Genomic DNA, 25,889 nt, shown 5'->3' with positions numbered 1-25,889 from the left:
TTAGCAGTAACAAGCATATCTGTTACCTCGATTTGTTACCAATTGCTACTTAATAATAAAATCATATTTACTTAAACTAATAATTTGCCTATTATTATTACATTCGGCAAAAAATGTCAATTTGTTATTAAATCAAATATAATACAAGATTAAGTTTATCTATATATATAAAATTAAGTGGCAAAACTTCCTGTTCGCATACTCCTCCTAGACCGCTTGCCCGATTTCAATGAAATTTTCAGGGGTGATTGGGGTCTGTTTGGAGGGTGCACATAAGAAATTTAATGTGTGTATCATTGCACGTTTTGCAAAAAAAAAAAAAAAAATGATACATCCCGCCTATACAAATTCTCATGAAATAATGTTTTGCCGCAAGATTGACAGTCCTGTCAAATGCCTTTTACTAATAAAAAGGAACAACTGGCGGATGTTTACAATTAATAAAAAAAAAAAACATTGACATCGCATGTTGATCGTTTTTGCCTGTCATTCGTTCTTTCTATGGATGACTGTCAAGCTAACAAGACATACAGAACGTAAGTGTTCCGAATGCACTGAGTGTATAAAAAAAATGTTTCAACATTATGTGTATTTTTCTCAGATTTCAACGTGATTAACATTCTGCGTACAACACAAAGCAAGTGAGTATTGTTATTGTTTCGTAAGTGTTTCCATGCGGTTTGCAAATACACTGTTTGTGGGTCTTATTGCATATGCGTGTGTGGGTAAAATACATAGTTTAAGATGTAGTTTTAGGTTAATTTTTCCATTTTTATTTATGTACTTCAAATATGCATACTCTAGAAAATGCCTCGACTACGCCAACGTAATACGGTTCGCAGGAATACGAGTGATTCACGTCGAATGTCAATATCAAGAAGAAATCAAAGCGAAGAGCGACGCGCTCAAATGAATGCCTGAGGTAGAGCGGTGTACAGAGAGCGGCGCGCACAGATTAGAGCTGAATTCGCCGACAATCAACGGCCAAGTTACCGTCAAGGCCGAAAATGGTCAACGCGTTTATTTCACTGCAGACAATGTACCACAGAGCGCAGCATGACCACCGGGGACAACACTAACTACCTTTTTCGAGTTGTGTTCCGAAATACCACAATATTTCACTTGGAATCCATCATCGAAAACATTTCAACGACGAAAGCAAGGGGAGCGTGTTGACGGTTATCCAAATGTCCGTAAAACCGATGCCATAGCACGCATTTACACCATCCATCCGAACAACACCGAATGTTTCTATTTGCGTCTGCTATTAGTCAACGTGCGCGGACCAAGATCATTTGATGATTTGAAAACTGTTGACGGTCAGTTGTGTGCGAGGTATCGTAAAGCATGTCAGCGATTGCATTTGTTAGAAGATGATATGCATTGGGACACCGCACTTCATGACGCATCACTCACATCTCATCCAAAACAAATACGCGTACTATTCGCCATAATAATATCTACATGCCTTCCGTCAAATCTGCAAGAACTGTGGAATAAGTACAAAGACTGCGTGACCGAAGACTTATTAATTTTGGCGCGTAGTCGAGCATCGGACGCAGATTTGCTATATACATTACAAATGTGTAATGATGCTTTGATATTGGTTGAAGATCTGTGCCTTACAATTGCGAATAAGGCATTAACGCAACTTGGCATAGCTGCGCCCAATCGTTCAGCGATTGATATGCTTGACCATGAGCTTCAACGTGAACAACAATACGATTGCAATGAATTGCGTGCTTTCTTACAAGCTAACATTACCAAATTGAATATTCAGCAGAAAAATGCTTATGATAAGATTATACGAGCGGTTGACAATAACGCCGGTGGATTCTACTTTCTGGATGTGCCCGGTGGTACAGGGAAAACGTTTCTGACCTCTTTAATTCTTGCTACTATGCGGTCACAGTAGAAATTGAGCTGGCAATTGCTTCGTCAGGCATCGCTGCTACTCTACTTGATGGCGGCCGAACAGCACATTCTGCGTTGAAATTACTGTTGAACATCTAAGTCGTTGAAACACTAACGTGCAACATATCAAGGAATTTAGCAATGGCAAAAGGTTTGCGAGGAGCTGGAATAGTTCTATGGGATGAGTGCCCAATGGCTAACAAAAAGTAATTACAAGCAACAGAACAATGCAAGATTTACGCCAAAAGCAACAACTTTTATCCGGCGATTTTCGGCAAACTTTGCAAGTCATTCAACTCCTGCCGACGAAATAAACGCATGTTTAAAATCGTCAGTTTTGTGGAGACATGTTCAAAGGCTGACTCTTACCATCAACATGCGAGTCCAATTGCAAAATGATCGATCCGCAGCGGCGTTTTCGAAGCAGTTGTTGGACATTGGCGAAGGCAAAATACCAATCGATGATACCGGTTTGATCACATTGCCGAACAACTTTTGTAGACTTTTACAATCGAAAGAAGAATTGATTGAAAGTGTATTTCCGAATATTGTTCAACACTATCAACGCAACGATTATTTAAGTGAACGCGCAAATATTGGCACCGAAAAATGTACACGTCAACGAAATCAATTTTGCCATTCAAGAAAAACTGCCAGGAGAAGCTACAACATATACATCGATTGATAGCGTTTTGGATCAAGATGAAGTAGTCAATTATCCAACTGAATTCTTGAATTCTTTGGATCCCCCCGGTCTGCTACCGCATTGTTTGGTCCTGAAAGTCGGTTCACCCATTATACTTCTACAAAATCTGAAGCCACCGACTTTGTGTAATGGCACAAGACTTTCAGTAAAAAAATTGTGGCCAAATTTGATTGAAGCAACAATACTAAATGGCAAGGCAGCAGGTGAAATTGTACTCTTACCACGCATTTCCATAATTCCAACGGACATGCCGTTTGAATTTAAGCGCTTGCAGTTCCCAGTACGTCTTGCCTTTGCGATGACCATCAACAAATCGCAAGGGCAAACGTTTCAAGTGTGCGGCGTCACCGTGCCGTGCCGTGCTTCTCCCACGGCCAATTGTTCGTCGCATGCTCGAGAGTAACAGTTTTACAACAAGAAATAAAACACTAAGTAAAACCCCTCAAGAGTTTTAATCGATTTAGGTGTAGCGAAGCGCAAAGGGTAACAGCTAGTTCAGTATAAAATTTATAATTCTGAAAATTCACATTTGTGGATGTTAAACTAGAAACTACAACTTTAAACTGATATGTAAAACTTAAAACTAATATATATAGCTTTAAACTAATATGTACAACTTACAACTAATATATAAAACTTATAACTAATATGTACAATTTGGAACGAGTATAAGTATATAATTTATAATAAGAAAATTTATACGAATTTACGCTTAAGTTTATGTATTTTTTGTTTAAAACGATTGTGGTTTAAGGCCCCAATTCTGCGGAGCTTCACACAGAATGTATTTTTGTCCTTGTCAGGAAATATATCTAAAGGGAAACGTTATAAGTTAAGACATTAAAATATATATCAGCAAAACCCCTACCAAAAACTAATCCTATGCACTTTAGCTTTAGTAGGGACTCCTTTCCTTTGCGTCCCTCTAAATTGTAATGGTACATTACAACATCCGAAAACAAATCACGCAATATACCGTCAACAATTGTAAAAGTTTGCCTTTCGCGAAGCGCACGAACTGTTCCGGTGACATGGGCAATTTCGAAGCGAATTCCACATAATTCTCGTCCTCTAAGTCACCGGTGATGCGGCTAATTGAATGGTGCGTCTTTGCCGCTTCGACGCGGCATTCGCCCAATAGCTTCCCTGACATGGCATGAGTAATATAATTTTATTAAATTTAATGACATATTATTGTACATCTTTTGAAGTATATTAGAAAAAATTTTCAATGAAAAATATTAATAAATAAGCCTGTGACGATCAATATCCAGAAACGCCTTGAAAAAAAGTAATTAGCGGTGAACATTATAACTCGTTACTAGATCATCTGAAACAAAAAAAAAAATGATATGCGCTTTAAAGGTGTTACAAGTATTTCTGGAGGTAATCAGAAAGAGCTTTTGGTTTCTACTTTTGCAGTACTTAGAAGTAAAAAGCGCGATTTTAACTCAAAAAATCGCGATAAATTTGTTAATAAAAAATATAAAAAAGAATTAAAAACAAAACTCCATCTGATTACCTGTTGATTTTTGTGAAGAAGTAATGTTCAAATTTTCAAATGATCTGTTTAGTAGATTTTGAGTTTCAATGTTCACGAACTTCAAAAATAACGTTTTCGGGAAAATCGATTTTAAGTTTTTTATACAACAAATGTGTATACATCGGCCGGTCGTTTAAAACGCTGTAACTCCGTTAGTTTGACTATAATTGACTAAAAATTTGTACACAATATTCTCAACATATTCGTTTAGAAAACAAAAAAATAAAAAAAATTGCAAAAAAAATTTAAGCCTTACCCCCTCCTTAATACCACTTATGAGTTTTGCTACTTGGGGCTCACTGGCATCCAACTGTATTTCTTTTTAAAGCAAATACTAACATATTTATATATTAATACATTATACCTGCGTGGTCGCCAGACGATGGTAACGGTACCACAAGTTTTGGAGGTTTTTTTGAAGGAGCGCAAACGAGATTATAACATATTTTTTTTAAACACTTTATCTGTAAAAAATAAATAGTATTAAAAAATGCAGAATATTTATGTTCAATATAACCTACTTATATGGGGGATCAACGGTTGTGAGCATTCCACTTTGGAATCCATTTCCTCCACAAGGTCATCAAAATTCATTCTAAGACCTTTAAAAAGTTGATGAATGAGTGGAACTAAAAGAAAGTTATAATCTATAGGTATGGAAAAATACTTTTATTTAATATCTAACACTTAAAACTACCCTATTTTCTGAAACTTTACCTACAAGTATACCTAAATATTAAATTAAATATTAATCTTATTGTACAAATATATTTATTTACCCACAACTTAAGTATTGCAATATTGATCTGGAGAACCTCCTCTATCCGACCATACTCATGATATTCCCGAAATCCTGGGACGATATTCTAACGTCGACCCAATTATAAATGTAACCGCACAATTCGTTTCAATTTAGATTTTAAATTTTTTACATTTACACATGTACATATCGCTCATTTGCTGCAAGACCGGCATAAGTCAAAAAAATCGATTCTCCAGAAAACGCGTTTAAAGTTTTCAACTGACTATAACCTTACACGGTACCTCCAACCTTACACCTCTTCTCAAGCATTAACTCAAAAATCACGTTTTTTGGTTTATGCGGGTCTTGCAGAAAATGAGCGATATGTATTTACATGTGGCAACCTCGAACGATCATTACGGCGTTAATTTAATCTTCGGCGCAGCACTCCTAAAATACAACTCTACCTAACTCCTAAAGGCAACGCTATTATATGTGTTTAATCCTTCATTCCTTTTATATATTATTATATTCTTACTAGTTCTTAAGTTATAACGAATAAGAAATAAATCTCTTTTGCTATTGGACGTCAAGCATAACGCATCATCTTCACTTGTTCCCACATACATATAGATATAACGCACAAATTATATATTTTACGCAAATGCACAATCTAAAACACAACTTTTTGAATTAAATATACACTATGTAACTACATATCTTTAAAGTAAAGTTAATCATCTATAACTTACTCACCTTAATTTTTTGTAATTCGCAATATCATATTTGAATTATACAAATGCCCTAAATGCTTTTCTGTAATATTAAAAGTTTTAATTATATAGACAACATACAAATCACAATGCTTACCTTTCTCTCTTTCTTCAGCTTTTCCATTTTCTATATATAAAATAAATTTATATATCGTCGACTTAACGTGCAAAGGTGCTAAGTCCACTTATGGTCAAAATTGATATTTTGAAGAGATTCGATAGATAAATATAAAACACATCAGCTACAAAAAAAATTGGTTTACTTTATTTTAAAGCTATTTTGGGCAGTGGTGTGCAAAAGTGCTAAGTCCTCAACTGTCAAATCGCGCGGGCTAAGTCCACATGACAATGTGATTGCTACCTAAAGTGTGCTTTGTCTTTTTTGCTAGGTAACACGGCATTGCTGCTGTGTTATTCGACACTTCGATTATGTGTTTTTTTGTGATACTTGAGGTTGACGAAGCGGCAATCGTGCTCCCGAACGACTAGAAAAATTGGTTAGAAAAAAAGTATATAAGCGCGACGAACAAGCTTAAGATTTACGTAAGTGTAATAGTTATAATTATAAAGTGCTAAAGTAGTTATTCAAATAATTTCAATAAAAACTATTTATTTTTTATTTTTAGGATGAATTTCAATTCAATGGATAGTGATAAAAGCAGTAACGAGCATTGCAGCGATTATGGCAATGACGCAGATGATGAAGTTTTAGGACTGGTGCCTTATGGCTTTAATAGCGATTCGGATGAATCACTTGACCTTCCTTCTAAGTCACAAACGCGCAAAAGAAGAGGAAAAATGGTTAATCCCGCTTGGTTCGCAGCAAAAAATAAAAAAACAGAGAAACAATGGGACACTTTATCTGGGGAAAAAGAAAGTTAGAGTTAGTTTAGTTAGAAATGCAAAAGTCATTGGAGAGCGATGTAGCTGTAAAAAAGCCTCTAGTTCTACTGCTCTCCACTGTGCAAAAATTATTGAAGACTAAAGACAAGCATTGTTTAAACAATTCTGGCAAATGGACTGGAAAGAGAAACAGACTTATGTAAATACATTGATTCAAGTAACAACTCCTGCAAGAATGCGAAATCGCAAAGATAAACACAAGAGCAGAAGGAGTCGAACATTTCAATACCATGTAAGAGTCGAGCAAAAAAGTGTTAAAGTTTGCAGAAAATTCTTCTTGAACACTCTTAGCATTGGCAGACGTACGGTGCTAAATTCGGTTAAGCAGCCTACGATTTCAAGAAACACTACACAGAACGCACCACAACAAAATTGTAGCATTGCACGTGTACAGAAAAAACAGTCTTTGCTTAAGTCTGTACTGTGAGAGTTCACTTTTGACTCTGATTTTCTTTATTCAAATTTCTTCCCTCAATACATTTCTTAATTCTAATTTCTTAACTATGTATATGTGTGTATGCTTAGTGTGCATACACATGTGTAAATATGTATTATATTTTTATTGCATTTTTCAGATACCAACGCATTGATATTTTATAGTTTTTTAGATTAGTGCATCTAACGCACTTATACACATACGTACACACGCTTGGTACTTTCTTATCTGTTGCTTGTGTGCATTAATATTTCGAGTATGTATATTTTGTATTTTAATATTAGTATTATGTATACTCTAATTTATGAGTTTTCTTTTATGTGCAATGATTTTCACATTTTTATGAGCAAGTCTCATATTACAATTTTGTTGCTTACCATTGCACTTGACATTTAGTGGACTGTACCCAGCCAGCATTTACATATAAAAATAAGCGTTTTGTAAGCGTTCAAATGTAAGCAAAACACTTATAAAACGCTGCTGTGACCTTTACAAAAGACATCAAAGCAAGGGGTTTATAATCGAAACGGACCCATCATTATAAGCGTTTAAAAGACAATTGCAAAACATGTTTTTTAAGTAACGTAATTACACGTTTTCTAAATGCTTATAAAACACGTTTTGAAAATGCTTAAAAAACACGTATTTTTAATGAAATAAGTAAGCGTTTTAAACATTTACTTTGTTTTGGATATGTTTTTTTATTGATACATTTAAAAAATCAGTTTTAATATTAAATTTGGTTTCTTCATAGAATAATATTACATTAAAATATAAAAATAGGAACTTCATTGTTTTTTCATTTAAAAAATCATTACTACTTAGTATTTTAGTTTACTTTTTTTGTTGTTTTAATTTTAATACGATTTTTTGCGTACTGGAAATATGACTTAGAGGCAAACACAAAGTCCTCTTCCTTTCCTCCATTTTCAGCGAAAGTTTCTGCAATAGAATTTAAATATGAATATAGAAATGTAACTAGAAACCTTTTAAACGTATTTCACTTACGATGAATAGCAGTGGCGACAGTGAAGGCCCTAATGCACTTCTTATCTGCAGTTCCTCGCCAGGAAAAGCTCTCAGCAACGTTGTCAGTCATAATCTTCTGCCACGCTTTCGTAACAAATTTTCTCGAATTGGATGTTGACCATCTTTTTAGATCTGCCTTCTAAAAATATAAATAAAATCGACATCAGTATACAGTCACCGGATATTTCAAATTTAAATTCTTACCAGCAAGGAAAATTTATCTATATCTTCCAGAATAGTTTTCTCAAAATTGAGGAAGTCTTCAATATTAGCATACGGCTTGCTTGGTATAATAGTAGCGTTATTATGTGATACCGCTTTTTTAAGATCAATGATTTCTTTGCGCATTCCCTCAACGTTTTCTGTTAGGCGCAACAATATTAGCTTATTTTTTTCCTCCACCTTTTCAACAGCCTTTTGACATGCGTCGATGATTACTGATTGAATTGCTGCCGAAAAAAATATAAAACAAATATGAGAAAAGTGTTGCGGTTTATGTTAAAAGTATCCTTTAAAAATAAATATCTTACCCGACGACGTTGCACTATCCAAAGAAGTTGTTGTTGTGCTTGGACTTGGTTGCATCACATAAATAGTTTGTGAGGATGCGATGTCATCATTAATGGGGTCGACGATGTAATTGAGATTGTTCTGCGACATGATCTGCTATGAGTAAATAAATGTTCAAAAATTTCGAAGCTGCTGCGCACAACAATTTTCTTCTTTTTTGCTGCAGACATTAACCCTTAAATGCATGATGATGTATATATACATCAGTGTTTTCTTCCTTACATATTTTCTAAACGGTAGCAAACACAGTACTTTTTACTTTTATTAGGTGCTTAAAATATCTGTGTTGGTTTTTGAATGCACACTTTCACGATATGTCATTTCACTTTTTAATTTTAATAATTTGACAGCTTGGCGCGCCACTTACAAATACACACTTTGGCATTTTAAAAAGGGAAAAATCATGCATTTAAGGGTTAAATAAGTAGATTATTACCTTTTTTAATAGCAAATGATAATTAAAAGTATCAAACGCACTTAATTTAACAACTTTAAGAACAATTTTACATAATTTATTACACGTTTTGCTTAAATTTATGAAACACTTGCATTTTCAAGCAAATTGTCAACGACGTTCCCAAAACACTTGCATTTGCAAGCAAATTGGCAACGACGTTCGCAAAACACTTGCATTTGCAAGCAAATTGTCAACGACGTTCGCAAAACACTTGCATTTGCAAGCAAATTGTCAACGACATTCGCAAAACTCTTATTTATGCAAGCTTGCTGCAATCTTAATTTACAAAACGCTTGCCAATATGTTTGCTGGGTATATACTTTTTATTTAATTTATTGTTTACATGTATATTTTTATGTATTAATGTAGTTGTGTCAAAAATATAATTTTGTATATATAATTCTATCTTAAGGTTACAAAACTTTCATGTTCATATCTTTATGAACATTCTGCCAGGGGCCAAAGTTGTATATTAACTTTACTTGTATATTATGTTTTATTATTAATATTTTTTAATTATGTCTAACTGGAAGTTCAAATGGAACAGTCACAGTTCTTGTTACACATTTGGATCTTATATATAAAATAGTAATGATTAATGCTATTATCAAAACTAATGTTAGCGAAACGTGACCACTTACGTGATGAAAATTTATACTTTTTAATTTTATATTTTCTATTTTGAGGAGTTCTATTTGTTGTTTAAGATGTACGATATCTTTGGTATTGTTTATTAATGTTGAATCAAAAGGTTTTATTTGTAGTTCTGGAATATCTTCAATATCTTTAACCCAAGAAGAGGATAGCAATTCTTTTTTAATTTCAGATTGTACGTGATGAGATGCTGTTACAGTTACTCCTTCATGCCGGACTGTGCATCCTTCTCTTATTGTCATAATGCCTTGACTAGGGATTTCCATATGCATTTGTTGATTATTATCACATTCTAAATATATCATTGCTTTGCTAAATAATTTGTAAAGCCACCGATTTTGAGAAGATAATTTTATCCAAACGTTTTCATTTGTAGAAGGTTTGAAATCACATGCTTCATTTTCTAATTGTTTTAAAGCTGCTACTTCACATGAATTATCCGTCGCTGATTTCCAAGCTAAATTTCCAGGACATTGGTAATGATTCTCTGAGTTAGTAGAACATTTATCTAGATCTACTTGGTTTATAAGTGAATATTGATTCAAATCAAACTTGTATATTAAATATTCTGCCTTTATTTCTGGAATAATCATATTCCCTTTGTAATTTATTGGAAGTGGATTTAATTTATATACGTTTGACGGTTCATACGATATTAAGGGAATTTCTAGGTTTATGACTAGCCGTGAATCAACAATTAAACCTTTAGCAGTCATCGATTTATAAATTTCTTTTAATTCGTTACCCGATTGTCTTCCAGGTAGTATTAATTTGTGTGGTAGTTTGTTTCTAATAAATTCAATTTCTTTATTAAGTTGCGAAGGCTTTAATAGTTTTGGATTTATGCGACCATGATTTATGTCAATTAGAAGATTAATTATTGAAGTTTGGATTTCTTCACATTCGTCCATAACTATTCCTATTGAAATGGTTAATATTTGAAACATCAAGGTCATTCGTTCAGCATTTTGATCTTTTATTAGTTCGTTATAAAATTTATTAAGTTGTTGATTCATTTTCTCAAAATTACGGTTAGCTTCATCTGTTGTCTTTTTTAATATATTTATGGTAGAATCAACTACCGATGTCTGCCTTTTAAACAATTTTGCTATATCTTTTTGGTTGTCGAAAATATTTCTAATATTTGATTCCATATTTTCTCGGTCATCAGCATCCATAATTCCGAATAATATATGGTAAATTGAACCAACGAATTCGAATGGTGCTCGCTTTTTTCTATTTTGTTTTTTCATAAACAATTCATTATTTGCTTTAAGACTATTATATTTGTCATTGAAAGTTGCAGTAATCATTATGCAGGCATCTTCGTAATAGGTCAATATTTCGCATTGATTTTTCAAGTCTGTTAATAAATTCTTGTATTTTATGCATCCGATCATAATAAGTACCTAATTCGTAATAGATTATTAAATTCCATTTTGAATTTATTATGTCCATTTTACTAATCGGTTCCAAATATATTGCTGTATTATTTTTTAGTTTAGTCACTGAAGCTCCTGATTTAGATGTATCATTAATGTATAATGACTTAGTTTGTGTTGCTAGCATGAGTATCGTTAAGAACCACATCATCAATTTGCTTGATTTACTCGGTCGTTCTGAGGTTGCAGTATTTTTTGTTATTCTCGAAGTCAGCAAACTTGTCACATGATTTGCTTCCTCTGCTCTACTGCTGTTTGTTACCTCCAGTGGGCATAATTTGTGAACGGGCCGTTTAAGTATGCCATTTTGTAATTTTAGAGTTACAACTCTTATATTTCCATCCTTTCCCGGATGAGTTTCAATAATTTTTCCTAATGGCCATTTGGCTGGATGAGTTTCTTCATCTTTAATAATAACTATTTGTCCTTGTACGAGATTAGCTTGTTTGGTTTTCCACTTCATGCGTTGTTGCAACATTACAACATATTCGCTTTCCCATCGTTTCCAAAAGTCTTTTTTAAGTTTTTGTATTAATTTCCATCTATCTAATGAACCTATTTGGTTATCATTAATTGCTTCAGGACAATCTATTATTGGACATCCTATTAAAAAATGGCCAGGCGTTAAAACGTCTATATCGCTTTCACTATCTATCGCACATAAAGGTCGTGAATTCAGTACTGCTTCAATCTGTGATAGCAAAGTAATCATTTCTTCAAATGTCAATTTAGTTTCGCCTATCACTCTTTTTAAATGATATTTCACCGACTTCACTCCTGCCTCCCAAATTCCTCCGAAGTGAGGAGCTGCCGGGGGCCCGAAATGCCATTGAATTTTATCTGCTTCTAATCTGGGAGCTACGGCTGAATTATTTTTGATTGCCATTTTAAAATCTCGGTCTAATCTTCTACAAGCTCCGACAAAATTTGTTCCATTGTCCGAATATATATGTTGACTTTTACCTCTTCTAGCAAAAAATCTTTTCAAAGCAGCTAGGAATGCTTCGGTTGTTAAATCACTTACTGCTTCTAAATGAATAGCTTTTGTTGCCATACAAACAAATACAGCTATATATCCTTTAAATGTTTTTTGTCCTTTTGAACATTTCATATGAATCGGTCCTGCATAGTCTATACCAACGTGTGTAAATGGAATTGACATAGATACTCGGAATTCTGGAAGATTTCCCATTAATTGTTTTGCTACTTCTTTGCGGTAACGTACGCATCTACTACAAGTTCGAATTGTCTTTTTTATAGAATTCTTCAATCCAACAATCCAGTAATTCCTTCTAATCATTGATTCTATTAACTTGTTTCCTCTATGTAAAGTTATTTTATGAATATTTTCAATTATCAATGATGACAAATGTGACTTATTTAATATTATTAGGTGCTTTTGATTAAATTGAAGATTTGAATTACCTAATCTACCTCCTACACGAAGGATTCCCTTATTATCCAAAATTGGATTTAAGCTTGCAATGCTACTTTTATGATTAATTTCTTTTTTTATTTCTAAACTCTGAATTTCCTCTCTAAATTGTAATTTTTGCTGATATCTTATTAACATTTCTTCAGCTTCCTTCATTTCAGATTTAACTAAGTATTCAGGCATTTTCCCTCTTATTCTTTTTACAAATCGCAAAATATAAGCTACTACCCTTATTAATTTGCTTAAACTAGAATATTTAAGCATTACCTTATCCAAGAAATGTAATTTCTCTGAGGTTGTCACATACGTTGCATCGATTTGAATAATCTTCTTTATTGGCCAATGATGTTCCTCTTCTCGCGACCATTTTGGTCCCTTCCACCATAGATCGTGTTCTATTAGTTTGTTCGCCAGTACCCCTCTGGTTGCTACATCAGCTGGATTGTCCTTTGTTCCAACGTGTTGCCATTTCGCATTGGAAACAAGTAATTTGATTTCTTCTATTCGTGTTCTAATAAATCTGTCTTTACTTTGGCAATTATTTATCCATGCTAACGTTATAGTTGAATCGCTCCAAGCAAATATTTTCATTTCTCTGTTGATGACTGTTTTTATCCTTTGCAGCAATTTAGCAAGTAGGTGAGCCGCGCATAGTTCCAGTTTTGGTAACGTTTTCTTATTTTTAATTGGATTCACTTTAGTTTTACCAGCAACAATTGTTATAACTGATCCAACTTTAGCATATACAACTGCTGCATAAGCTTTCTCTGAAGCATCTGCGAATCCACGTAGTTCAAATTTAAAATTGTTTTTAGTTTCAAACCATCTAGGAATTTTTATTCGTTTTATCTCTGGTAAATGCTGCATAAACTCTTGCCATTCTTTTGTTAAATTCTCGTCAAGTAACTTGTCCCAGTTGAGTTTCATCAACCAAAGTTTCTGTATAAATAACTTTGCTATAACGGTTGTTGGTGAAAGCCATCCCATTGGGTCGAAAATTCGCGCTAAATCAGACAAAGCTCGTCTTTTTGTAACCAGCTTTTGCGTTGAAAGATTCGTATTAAATCCAAACATGTCTTTGGTAGGATCCCATTGAATACCCAATGTCTTTATTGTTTCGTCTTCTGCTATTTTTATTACTTCATTCGCGTTATTTACCGGAATTGTTGCTATGATTTCAATGTTGTTTGACATCCACTTCCTTAAGTGAAATCCATATTTTTGTAGTTGTTTCGATATTTCATACTGAATGGCCTTACATTCATCTATTGAATCTGCTCCTGTCATTAAATCGTCCATGTAGAAGTCGTTTTTAATGATGTTTGAAAGCAAATAGTTGTGGGGCTCGCATAGTTTGGCAATTTCTTGTAAAGTTCTCGTTGCTAAAAAAGAAGCTGATGCTGTCCCATATGTAACTGTTTGTAGTTTGTATTCTTCTATCGGCTCTCCTTTTGTTTCTCTCCACAATATACGTTGGTAATCTTGATCACTATCTGTTATTTTAATTTGTCGAAACATCTTTTCAATATCACTAGTTAATACATATTGCCAAAGTCTCCATTTGATTATAATGTCAAATATATCTCTTTGAAGTCTCGGTCCTATGAAGAGGATGTCATTTAAACTACTTCCATTTGTAGTTTTTGCAGACGCATCGAAAACTACTCGTAGTTTAGTCGTTCTACTGTCTTCTCGAATCACTGCTTGATGTGGCAAATAGTATTTTCCGCATTTATTTTCACTTGCTTTTTCCATGTGGCCCATTTCTGAATATTCTTTCATAAATTGCACATATTGTTGTTTTAACTCGTTATTTGTAGCGAACCTTTTCTCAAGATTAAGAAACCTCGCCATAGCTTGTTTGCGAGAATCGCCCAATTCTTTTTCTTGTTTAAAAAGTAGATTGACGACAAATCGATTAGTTCCATTTCTTACTGTTGTTTTTTCAAAAATTCTTAGGCATTCATCATCATCTGCTGTATCTGCTGGAGTTGTAGTGTCTTCTATTTCCCAAAACTTCTCCAATGTTGTAGTAACCGCTGTTAAAATTGTATTGTTTTTTCTCGGTTGTTGTAAAACTCCCGACAATATCCAGCCCAATTTCGTAGCTTGACCTAGTATTCGATCCTTTTTAAATATACCTTCTTCTAGTATGTCGGCATATATGTCACTTCCAATGACAATATCGATTCGATCTGATTTATTGAAGCTGGGATCAGCTAAAGTGTAGTTTTTCAATTGTTCTACATCCCATTTAAACGTTTTGTCTGGTTGAGCACTCGCTAATTTCGGCAAAATTAGTGCTTCGACATTGTACGCCTCGTTGCTTAGGAATCTCGGCTTGATTTTAAATTTGGACACTCCCACTGTGGTATTTCCTAAACCTTGTAGTTCAGTTACTTCTCTTCTTCTTGGTAAATGAAGTATTTGAGATGCTTCTTCGGAAATAGTAGTTTTTTGGGATCCTTGATCGATTAGAGCTCGCAATGTCACATACTCTCCATTTGCTGCCTTCACCCTTGTCTGTGCTGTTGCTAGGAGTATCGCCATTTCCGAATGTTTCGTCATCATTGTGGAAGATGTTTTTGTGACATTTTCTTCACTTCCTCCTTTTCCTTTTTGGAATTCATTGAAGTGCAATAAATTATGATGATTTCTTTCACACTTATTGCACTTCTTTTTATTATTACATTTTCCTTCATATACGTGATCAAGGCAAATGTAGCATAACTTGTTGTTTGTTATGAATCTTCTTCGATTCATCGTAGTCAATGTCTGAAACTTTCCGCATTCACCAATTTGATGCCCAAGAACCTTGCAGTATACACAATTATTTTGTGCCGCTGTATAAAATGTAGGTGTTCGCTGTGGCTGCTTTTGATTGTTCCATTTAGTTGGTTTTCTGTCGCGTATTGCTTCTAGAGCTTGATATTGCTGTTCCAGAAAACTGAAGACGTCATCTAGGCTTTGTATATCCCTACTTTTTTTTACGTTTTGCTCGTATAAACGTAGACTTTCTTCGTCTAGTTTTCGAACCACTATCCGAGCTATGATGGCTTGTTCGTCATTTAAATTTAGATTTAGCCCTTTTAAAGCATAAATGCATTCTTTGGTGGTATCTAACAGCTGCTTCATGCTTTGTGCACTTTCTCCATTTGCTGTCGGTTGATCAAGTAGTCTGTCTACTTGTGCTGTAAATTGTAGCCTTCTATTCTCATACCTTTCCTTGAGAATTTGCCAAGCAGCTTCATAATTTGTTGCTGTTACTGGTAGATGTTGAATTAATCTACCAGCTTCTCCACCTAATGATGTCTTCAATCTGAACATCTTTTCCACTTCTGTAAAGTGCTTCGAATCATGCACCAAACTTTTAAAAAGATCGTGGAATGACGACCATTGTTTCATTTCACCGTAAAACATCGGAATTTTAATTTCCTGCAGTTTTATATTGGAATACATTGTTTGTGGTGAATTATAATTATTTAATTTCTCCGTTATCCTTTCGATGATGATTTTGTATTCTTGACGAAATACATCTATTTGTTCCTCAATAGATTCTTCAGTTGTTTCAACTAATTTGATATTTTGAGTTTCAAAATATGATTCTTCAACATTTTCAAATTGTATTTGAAGCTTGGTTTTGAATTCTCTCATTTGCTCGACAGAATCCAATGCATTTCTTCGTATTTCATCCATCGTGCTTTTGAGCATTTTTGCTCGACGTTGATATTTTCTTTCAACGCCAGACGCGGCTTCAGGTGGTGCGACCTGAATAGTTTGTGGCGTAGATTCTATTTGCCACATGCTGCTCACTGCTGAAACACCTTCGGCAGTACTTTGAATTCTTAAATTCTGAATAGAATTCTCCACTGTTTGAATTACATGCTCGAAGTAGTTCTTCGCAATGTATTCCTCAGCTTCTTGACTCTTCTTAGCCATTATTTTATTATGATTTGCAGTAAACTCTTTCATAACAGTCTGAATATGATCCATATATTCCAGACATGAAGCCTTTCTTATTTTTCCGCTCAGGATTTTCTGCTCCTCCAACGCAGCTAGATCTCCCAACTCCTTCTAACGTGTTAGCAAATTCTTCATATCTGCTTCTTTATAGATGGTTTTGTATATATATATATTTTTTTTTTTGCACTGTTCTTGTTGTTATAGCCACAAGGACGCTTTTAAAAATTTGTTTAACTTTTACTAAAAGTAATTTTTATAAAAGCGGGTAGTCTTTGCTATTCCGGCTTACATTTATTTTTACTTGGCTAAGTAATGCTCTTTTTCTTTTAAGAGACTTCTAGTACTTGCACTTGCTCGATTCTTTTTCAAAAAGAGGATCGAAGGACCAAATATACAGAAAAAACAGTCTTTGCTTAAGTCTGTACTGTGAGAGTTCACTTTTGACTCTGATTTTCTTTATTCAAATTTCTTCCCTCAATACATTTCTTAATTCTAATTTCTTAACTATGTATATATGTATATGTGTGTATGCTTTGGTATCTTTGGCACTACGGTCGGTAAATTCAGCCTCCACGAGGAAACATCCCCAAATGGGTTGAGGCTGATCGACTTCGCCGGGGCCCGAAATATGGTTATCTGTAGTACTAGATTCCAGCATAAGAAGATTCATCAAGCTACCTGGCTGTCTCCGGATCGAAAAACTACCAACCAGATCGATCATGTTGTGATAGACGGAAGACACGTCTCCAGTGTTTTAGATGTGCGTGCGCTCCGAGGTCCTAACATCGACTCGGACCACTATCTTGTTGCAGCTAAGATTCGCACCCGCCTCTGTGCAGCAAAAAACGCACGCCAACAAACACAAGGAAGGTTCGACGTCGAGAAGCTGCAATCACAACAGACAGCCGAACGATTTTCTACTCGGCTTGCACTCCTGCTCTCTGAGAGCACTCGTCAACAACTCGGTATAAGGGAACTGTGGGACGGCATTTCAAACTCCTTACGTACAGCTGCAACCGAAACCATTGGTTTTCGGAAGGTACAAAAGAACAGCTGGTACGACGAGGAGTGCCGTGTCGCAGCGGAGAGAAAACAGGCTGCCTACCTCGCAACGTTACGATCGACCACAACACGTGCGGGATGGGATAGATACCGAGAGTTGAAGAGGGAAGCGAGACGCATTTGTAGACAGAAAAAGAAAGAGGCCGAAATGCGTGAGTACGAAGAGCTTGATAAGCTGGCCGACAGGGGTAATGCTCGAAAATTCTACCAAAAGATGCGGCGGCTTACAGAAGGTTTCAAGACCGGAGCATACTCATGTAGAACCCCCCAAGGTGATCTAGTCACCGATGCCCAGAGCATACTTAAATTATGGAGGGAACACTTCTCCAGCCTGCTGAATGGCAGTGAACACACAACGCCAGGAGAAGACGAACCCGATTCCCCAATCGATGACGATGGAAAAGACGTTCCATTGCCCGACCAAGAAGAAGTTCGAATAGCAATTACCCGCCTGAAGAACAACAAAGCGGCGGGGGCGGATGGATTGCCAGCCGAGCTATTCAAACACGGCGGCGAAGAACTGATAAGGAGCATGCATCAGCTTCTTTGTAAAATATGGTCGGACGAAAGCATGCCCAACGATTGGAATTTAAGTGTGCTATGCCCAATCCATAAAAAAGGAGACCCCACAATCTGCGCCAACTACCGTGGGATTAGCCTCCTTAATAATCGTATAAGGTTCTATCGAGCGTATTGTGTGAAAGATTAAAGCCCACCGTCAACAAACTGATTGGACCTTATCAGTGTGGCTTCAGACCTGGTAAATCAACAACCGACCAGATATTCACCATGCGCCAAATCTTGGAAAAGACCCGTGAAAGGAGAATCGACACACATCACCTCTTCGTCGATTTTAAAGCTGCTTTCGACAGTACGAAAAGGAGCTGCCTTTATGCCGCAATGTCTGAATTTGGTATCCCCGCAAAACTAATACGGCTGTGTAAGCTGACGTTGAGCAGCACCAAAAGCTCCGTCAGGATCGGGAAGGACCTCTCCGAGCCGTTCGATACCAAACGAGGTTTCAGACAAGGCGACTCCCTATCGTGCGATTTCTTCAATCTGCTGCTGGAGAAAATAGTTCGAGCTGCAGAACTTAATCGAGCAGGTACAATCTTTTATAAGAGTGTACAGCTGCTGGCGTATGCCGATGATATTGATATCATCGGTCTCAACACCCGCGCCGTTAGTTCTGCTTTCTCCAGACTGAACAAGGAAGCAACGCAAATGGGTCTGGCAGTGAACGAGGGCAAGACGAAATATCTCCTGTCATCAAACAAACAGTCGTCGCACTCGCGACTTGGCACTCACGTCACTGTTGACAGTCATAACTTTGAAGTTGTAGATAATTTCGTCTATCTTGGAACCAGCGTAAACACCACCAACAATGTCAGCTTTGAAATCCAACGCAGGATAACTCTTGCCAACAGGTGCTACTTCGGACTGAGTAGGCAATTGAGAAGCAAAGTCCTCTCTCGACAGACAAAAACCAAACTCTATAAGTCACTCATAATTCCCGTCCTGCTATATGGTGCAGAGGCCTGGACGATGTCAACAACAGATGAGTCGACGTTGAGAGTTTTCGAGAGAAAAGTTCTGCGAAAGATTTATGGTCCTTTGCGCGTTGGCCACGGCGAATATCGCATTCGATGGAACGATGAGCTGTACGAGATATACGACGACATTGACATAGTTCAGCGAATTAAAAGACAGCGGCTACGCTGGCTAGGTCATGTTGTCCGAATGGACGAAAACACTCCAGCTCTGAAAGCATTCGACGCTGTACCCGCCGGGGGAAGCAGAGGAAGAGGAAGACCTCCACTCCGTTGGAAGGACCAAGTGGAGAAGGACCTGGCTTCGCTTGGAATATCCAATTGGCGCCACGTAGCGAAGAGAAGAAACGACTGGCGCGCTGTTGTTGACTCGGCTATAATCGCGTAAGCGGTGTCTACGCCAGTAAAGAAGAAGTGTATGCTTAGTGTGCATACACATGTGTAAATATGTATTATATTTTTATTGCATTTTTCAGATACCAACGCATTGATATTTTATAGTTTTTTAGATTAGTGCATCTAACGCACTTATACACATACGTACACACGCTTGATACTTTCTTATCTGTTGCTTGTATGCATTAATATTTCGAGTATGTATATTTTGTATTTTAATATTAGTATTATGTATACTCTAATTTATGAGTTTTCTTTTATGTGCAATGATTTTCACATTTTTATGAGCAAGTCTCATATTACAATTTTGTTGCTTACCATTGCACTTGACATTTAGTGGACTGTATATACTTTTTATTTAATTTATTGTTTACATGTATATTTTTATGTATTAATGTAGTTGTGTCAAAAATATAATTTTGTATATATAATTCTATCTTAAGGTTACAAAACTTTCATGTTCATATCTTTATGAACAGCACGTGAATCTCTAAATTCGTTTTTCAATTCTCTGCCAACCATGGAATCACATTACTGCCGTTCAACAACTCAATAAAAATATCTTTTGCCAGAATGGTCGTCAAAAAAACAACTTTTCGAATTTTACGTAGAGGATTGGTGTAATGCACATAGAAAACCCCCACTCTCTATTTTAGCATTTTATAACGCCTTTGCGGATCAAAAGCTTGGTCTATTCTTCCCTAAAAAAGATCAGTGTGAAATCTGTGCGCGACATACTGTGGGAGATATTTTGGATGACGTCTACTATCTTCACCAGGCAAAAAAACATGAAGCTAGGGAAGAGAAACAAAAGAACAAAATCGAAGAAACCTTCGTGTTTACTATTGATCTGCAAGCGGTCTTAATGGCACCAAAATCCTAAGTAAGCAGCCTTTATTACCGCACGAAGTTGCAAGTCCACAATTTGGTGTTTTACAATTTGATAAATCATGATGCTTATTGCTTCATATGGAACGAAGTAGAAGGTGGATTATCTGGCGAAGAATTTGCTAGCATTTGGGTGTACTACATCGAGAATAAAATAATTCCAAATCTTACCGAGAATGCAGCTGCTACGAAAATTATTCTTTACAGTGATGGATGTACGTACCAGAATAGGAATGTTTCTATGAGTAACGCTTTGCTGAATACATCTATTAAACATGGCGTAATAATTGAGCAAAAAATATTAGAAACGGGGCACACCCAAATGGAAACTGACAGCGTATATACATTCAGTTATCGAGCGTGTTATTAAACACCGAATTGTTAATGTACCAGCAGAGTATATTCAAATATGTGAGAATGCTCGAAAGAAGCCTACACCTTATATGGTAGAGTATTTGGATCATACTTTTTTCAAATGTTTCAAGCGCATACAATTTTTAAAAACAATTCGTCCTGGTCGCGGAAAGGGTGAATTAAAAGTCACCGATATTCGTGCGATTAAATACACACCGGAAAGGGGAATATTTTATAAATTGCGTTTTCCCGAGCCATGGAGCTATTTACAACAAAGAGTGGACAGAAGTGTTGTGCCAACGGATTGGTCTAATTTGCCACAGCTTCACCTAGAAAGAAGAAAATTAACAGCAGGAAAATACGCAGATTTGCAATATTTAAAAACTTCTTTGCCAAAAGACTACCATCAATATTATGACGACCTGCCACATGAGTGATATCTTCCTATTTTCTAATATATTTTTTTGTTTTGCTTAATTTATAATTTCCAAACAGCAAGACTGAACTGATATATTAACTTTTTGTGATACCTTAAAGTTTAAGGCTTAAACAAACATTTTCCATTTAAGTACTTATGTATTCCTTTAAACGACAGCAACGAAGTAAGACTGTATAATATTTATTTGTGATAATAAAATACGCCATTTGCAAAAAAACTGCAATATTTCTTTTTCGAAAATGTGCTAAGACCAATACATCCCAGTGCAAATAATTCCAGAAAATGAGCTAAGTCCAAAAAAAGCCTATATAAAGGCGCTCATTAAATTTTTTATTATATTTTTTTTTTGTACTTAAATGAAATATCACAGTTGACAAAACTGCGTTAGAAAAAAAAAAAAAAATTGAACTTCAATTTTTATTCACTTTTTTTTTGTTTTATTTAATAATTCAAAAATGGCACTTAGCACCTTTGTACGTTAAGCCGACGATATATCGCTGCAGAATTGTTCGTTATATCATACTTCATGTTGAGTGAAAAATTCATATTAATACCTCTTATATGCTCCGCTTGAGAAGAGGTGTAAGGTTGGAGTCACCGTGTAAGGTTGTAGTCAGTTGAAAACTTTAAACGCGTTTTCTGGAGAATCGATTTTTTTGACTTATGCCGGTCTTGCAGCAAATGAGGGATATGTATATAACAGAAAATAATTATAAAATATGAAACTTTCAAGTAAAGAACTTAGCGTTTACTTACGTATTCGTCCATTCAATTAAGAATTCCAGAAAATGTAGCAGTGTTGGAGAACAGCTAAAAATGTTTCAATGTGTTTGTGCAATCTGTTACCTCCGACTTGCAGCGATGATAATAAGCAAATATACTGAAATTCCTCTTTCTTTATATAGCAATTTTAGTTCTAATAAAAAGTGGGCATAAAAACTCTTGAAATTTCTCAAGCGTTTTTGAGAATTGAAGTTCTAGTTTTTTGGGGTGCGTGTCTGTCTAATATATATATTTTTAAATAGTCACTGAACACAACTTGACCAATTGCCTGCACCGGACACTTGAATTTACTGAAAATTGCGACGGCGAAATAGCGAAAAAGCGAAACGCGTGCGAGTTCTTTTGCAGTCTAATTACAATTGATTTCTTTATTTTAGCAACTAGATGACTTAGCCTAAATCTTAAAGCTAACGGGAAAAAACAGTTGGATTGAAAGTATACAGGTATGTACAAAAAGAGGTGAGTAGTTTATTTTGTTAACTTATAGTAATAGATTAAGGTAAGTATATATAACATTATTAGGGTAAGTATACAAAACTAATATAATTCAATATTTATAATTTTTTATAATTCATTTTTCTTAAATTTAGTTTTAGGTTTAAATATATATTTTGTCGCTTGACGCAACACCGGCCACCTTGACAGGATCAGATTCCTTCAATATCCAATGGAAGGACAGCCAGTTTGTGGATGGGGCGCTTAATCGTGCCCGTCTTGGTTGCTACTTCTGCGACTCGCACCTTGCCGTCTTGCCCTTCGATGGTGGCGACGACGCGTCCGAGTACCCACTTCTGTGGCGGCATGTTGTCCTCGTGGACGAGGACGAGATCGCCTGGCTGCAGGTTGCGTTTGGGGTGCATCCATTTGTTGCGTTCCTGAAGGCCCGTCATGTAGGTTTTGGACCACTGTCGCCAAAACTGTTGCTTGCGACAGCAAACAAGTTGCCATCTCTCGCAGCAACGAATTGGGTCCGTTGGCACTTGTGCTGGTGGCAGTGCTCGCAGAGGGCAACCGATTAAAAGGTGCGCTGGAGTTAGTGCTTCTCCGTCATTGGGGTCCTGTCCCAACGGTGCTAGGGGACGAGAGTTCAAAATGGCCTCCACTTCGGCCAGTAGTGTTGATAGCTCCTCCGTCGTGAGTAGAGCGTTGCCGAGTGCGCGAACGAGCAGATGCTTGGCGGACTTCACGGCCGCCTCCCATAATCCGCCGAATTGCGGCGCCCTGGGTGGTATAAAGCCGAAGCTGAATCCTTCTTCGGCTGCGAACCCCATTAGTTCTGGCGCTTGCGCCAGGAACGCCTCCTTCAGCTCGCGCAGCTTGCGGTCGGCGCCGACAAAGTTGGTTGCGTTGTCGCTGAATACTTTCTGTGGCATCCCTCGGCGACCAATGAACCTTTTAAGGGCGAAAATAAAAGAATTAGTAGACCGGTCCGAGACTAGTTCTAAATGTACTGCTTTTGAAGTGAAGCAAACGAAAACTGCTATATACGTTTTTACGGGTGGTCGACCACGTATTTTTAACGTTGTATATATGGGACCACAAAAGTCTACGCCACATATCAGAAAGGGCCGTAGTGCTCGAAGTCTTTCGACTGGCAAATTTCCCATTATTTGGTTTTGCAACTTCGGCTTGTAATGAAAGCAATGTATACAGTTTCTTAAGGTTCTACTGCAAGCTTCTCGGGCATTAATTAGCCATATGCGTTCTCGAAGAAGCGCAATTAACGCTTTTGCCCCAGCGTGGTGATTTCGAATGTGCAGGAACCGTAAGTACGTTATAACGAAGTGCGAACTTTTATTTAATAAAAGTGGAAATTTGTCATCGTATGGGAAAGGTGCATTTAATAAACGACCTCCTACTCGGATTAATTTAAACGACAGCGACTTATCCGAGTACTCATGCAAAAACGGGTTGAGTTTTGCAAGTTTGCGGGTAGGGTGGTGCCTTTATGCTATTTTTGAATAACATCCGAAAATTCTGAATGTTGGACCACCTGTGCAATTTTAGAAAGCTCAAGTTTAGCTCTTCTGAAGTCAGATCTTGCCCCCTGGAGGAATTTGGTGGTCGCCTGATCCATCGTAATATATATGCGACCACACGAAGCAATTTTTTATGAGAAGAGAATTTTTCAATAAGGTCCAATATTGAGTTTTTCTCAGTAGTCGAAATTAATGTAAATGTATTTTTCTTCTTCTCTAATGCTTCGTCTTCTGGTGAGAGCTGGAAGTGATTATTAACTGGCCATAATGCAGGGTCTTCTAGAAGGAACTGTGGACCGCCAAACCTTATTGAATTATTCAATTCGTCCACGTTAAAACCCCGAGACACTTGATCCGCAGGATTTTGTTTCGTTGGCACATGTCGCCAATGTACTTTGTCAGTCAACTCTTGGATTTCGGACACTCTGTTTGCGACGAAGGTTTGTAGTGAAGATGGATGTGTTTTAATCCAATGTAAAACGATTTCAGAGTCTGTCCAAAATGTAATATTTTCGAAATGTCGACTCAACATAGGCGCTACTCTTGACCATAATTTCGAAAGAAGATGTGCTGCCGAGAGCTCAAGACGCGGAAGAGATTTGGTCTTCAGCGGAGCCACTCTAGACTTTGCAGTGAGCAGCATGCATTTAATACCACTAGCAGATTGGCTTCGTATGTATATGCAGCATCCGTACGCCCTTATTGAGGCGTCGGAGAAGCCATGTATTTGGCAGATGGCACTCGACTCAACGTTTACGTAACGAGGAATGCTTATCGATGAGAGCTGCATTAGGTTGGCTTTAAAGTTCTGCCAGCTAGTGTCAAGGCGCAATGGAATCGACTCATCCCAATCTAATTTTTGGATCAAAAGCTCTTGCAATAAGATTTTTGCTTTGGTAACTAGTGGGGCTAGTAATCCAAAAGGATCAAAAAGGCGAGCAGAAACTGACAATATGTTTCGTTTAGTGGCTCGCAGATCATTAAAATTGCCATCTAGAACAAATCGAAAAAAATCCTCTTTCGGCAACCAATGGATTCCCAACGTTTTTGTAGAACTTTGGTCATTGAAGCTTAATGACTTTTCAGTGCAATCACTGTCGAAAAATTTAGGGTGGTTCGAAAACCACTTCGTTAAGGTGAATCCTGCCGAGTTTAATATTTTAATTACCTCACTTCTCAAAAGATCTAGAGACTCAAAATTTTCGGACCCTGTTAATAAGTCATCAACATAAAAGTCTCTTTTGATGTACGTACCAGAATAGGAATGTTTCTATGAGTAACGCTTTGCTCAATACATCTATTAAAAATGGCGTAATAATTGAGCAAAAAATATTAGAAACGGGGCACACCCAAATGGAAACTGACAGCGTATATACATTCAGTTATCGAGCGTGTTATTAAACACCGAATTGTTAATGTACCAGCAGAGTATATTCAAATATGTGAGAATGCTCGAAAGAAGCCTACACCTTATATGGTAGAGTATTTGGATCATACTTTTTTCAAATGTTTCAAGCGCATACAATTTTTAAAAACAATTCGTCCTGGTCGCGGAAAGGGTGAATCAAAAGTCACCGATATTCGTGCGATTAAATACACACCGGAAAGGGGAATATTTTATAAATTGCGTTTTCCCGAGCCATGGAGCTATTTACAACAAAGAGTGGACAGAAGTGTTGTGCCAACGGATTGGTCTAATTTGCCACAGCTTCACCTAGAAAGAAGAAAATTAACAGCAGGAAAATACGCAGATTTGCAATATTTAAAAACTTCTTTGCCAAAAGACTACCATCAATATTATGACGACCTGCCACATGAGTGATATCTTCTTATTTTCTAATATATTTTTTTGTTTTGCTTAATTTATAATT

The 25,889-nt window shown here is 36.4% G+C and overlaps 1 protein-coding gene across 2 annotated transcripts; it reads right to left on the bottom strand.

The window, feature by feature from the left end:
- Nucleotides 1-4,665: 4,665 nt before the first annotated feature.
- On the bottom strand, nt 4,666-15,109 carry LOC125776318 (uncharacterized). 2 transcript variants are annotated; one of them, XR_007421634.1, is made up of 6 exons: nt 12,872-15,109; nt 8,577-8,709; nt 8,251-8,495; nt 8,026-8,185; nt 5,662-7,959; nt 4,666-4,792 (listed from the first exon to the last, which is right to left on the bottom strand). XR_007421634.1 is itself a non-coding variant. In XM_049448013.1 (5 exons), the coding sequence occupies exons 1-5, from the start codon at nt 14,456-14,458 to the stop codon at nt 7,847-7,849; spliced, it is 2,238 nt and encodes a 745-aa protein (XP_049303970.1). In that variant the 5' UTR covers nt 14,459-15,109; the 3' UTR covers nt 5,478-7,846. The 2 variants fall into 2 exon arrangements, 1 of the variants encoding a protein (XP_049303970.1); XM_049448013.1 differs by lacking the exon at nt 4,666-4,792 and having other exon boundaries at nt 5,478-7,959.
- Nucleotides 15,110-25,889: the final 10,780 nt, after the last annotated feature.

This window comes from Bactrocera dorsalis, chromosome 2, assembly GCF_023373825.1.
Source record: "Bactrocera dorsalis isolate Fly_Bdor chromosome 2, ASM2337382v1, whole genome shotgun sequence".
Lineage (NCBI taxonomy): Eukaryota > Metazoa > Arthropoda > Insecta > Diptera > Tephritidae > Bactrocera > Bactrocera dorsalis.
The sequence above is the reverse complement of the archived record's forward strand: the minus strand, read 5'-3'. Positions and strand labels throughout refer to the sequence as shown.

What these genes read in the sequence shown, in the direction of transcription:
- LOC125776318 (XM_049448013.1), bottom strand. Translation starts at nt 14,458, where the DNA reads ATGGCGAGGTTTCTTAATCTTGAGAAAAGGTTCGCTACAAATAACGAG. An exon ending in TAGATAAATTTTCCTTGCTG is followed by an intron (nt 8,186 to 8,250) that starts GTAAGAATTTAA and finishes TTATATTTTTAG; the next exon opens with AAGGCAGATCTAAAAAGATG. An exon ending in TGTCGCCACTGCTATTCATC is followed by an intron (nt 7,960 to 8,025) that starts GTAAGTGAAATA and finishes ATTCTATTGCAG; the next exon opens with AAACTTTCGCTGAAAATGGA.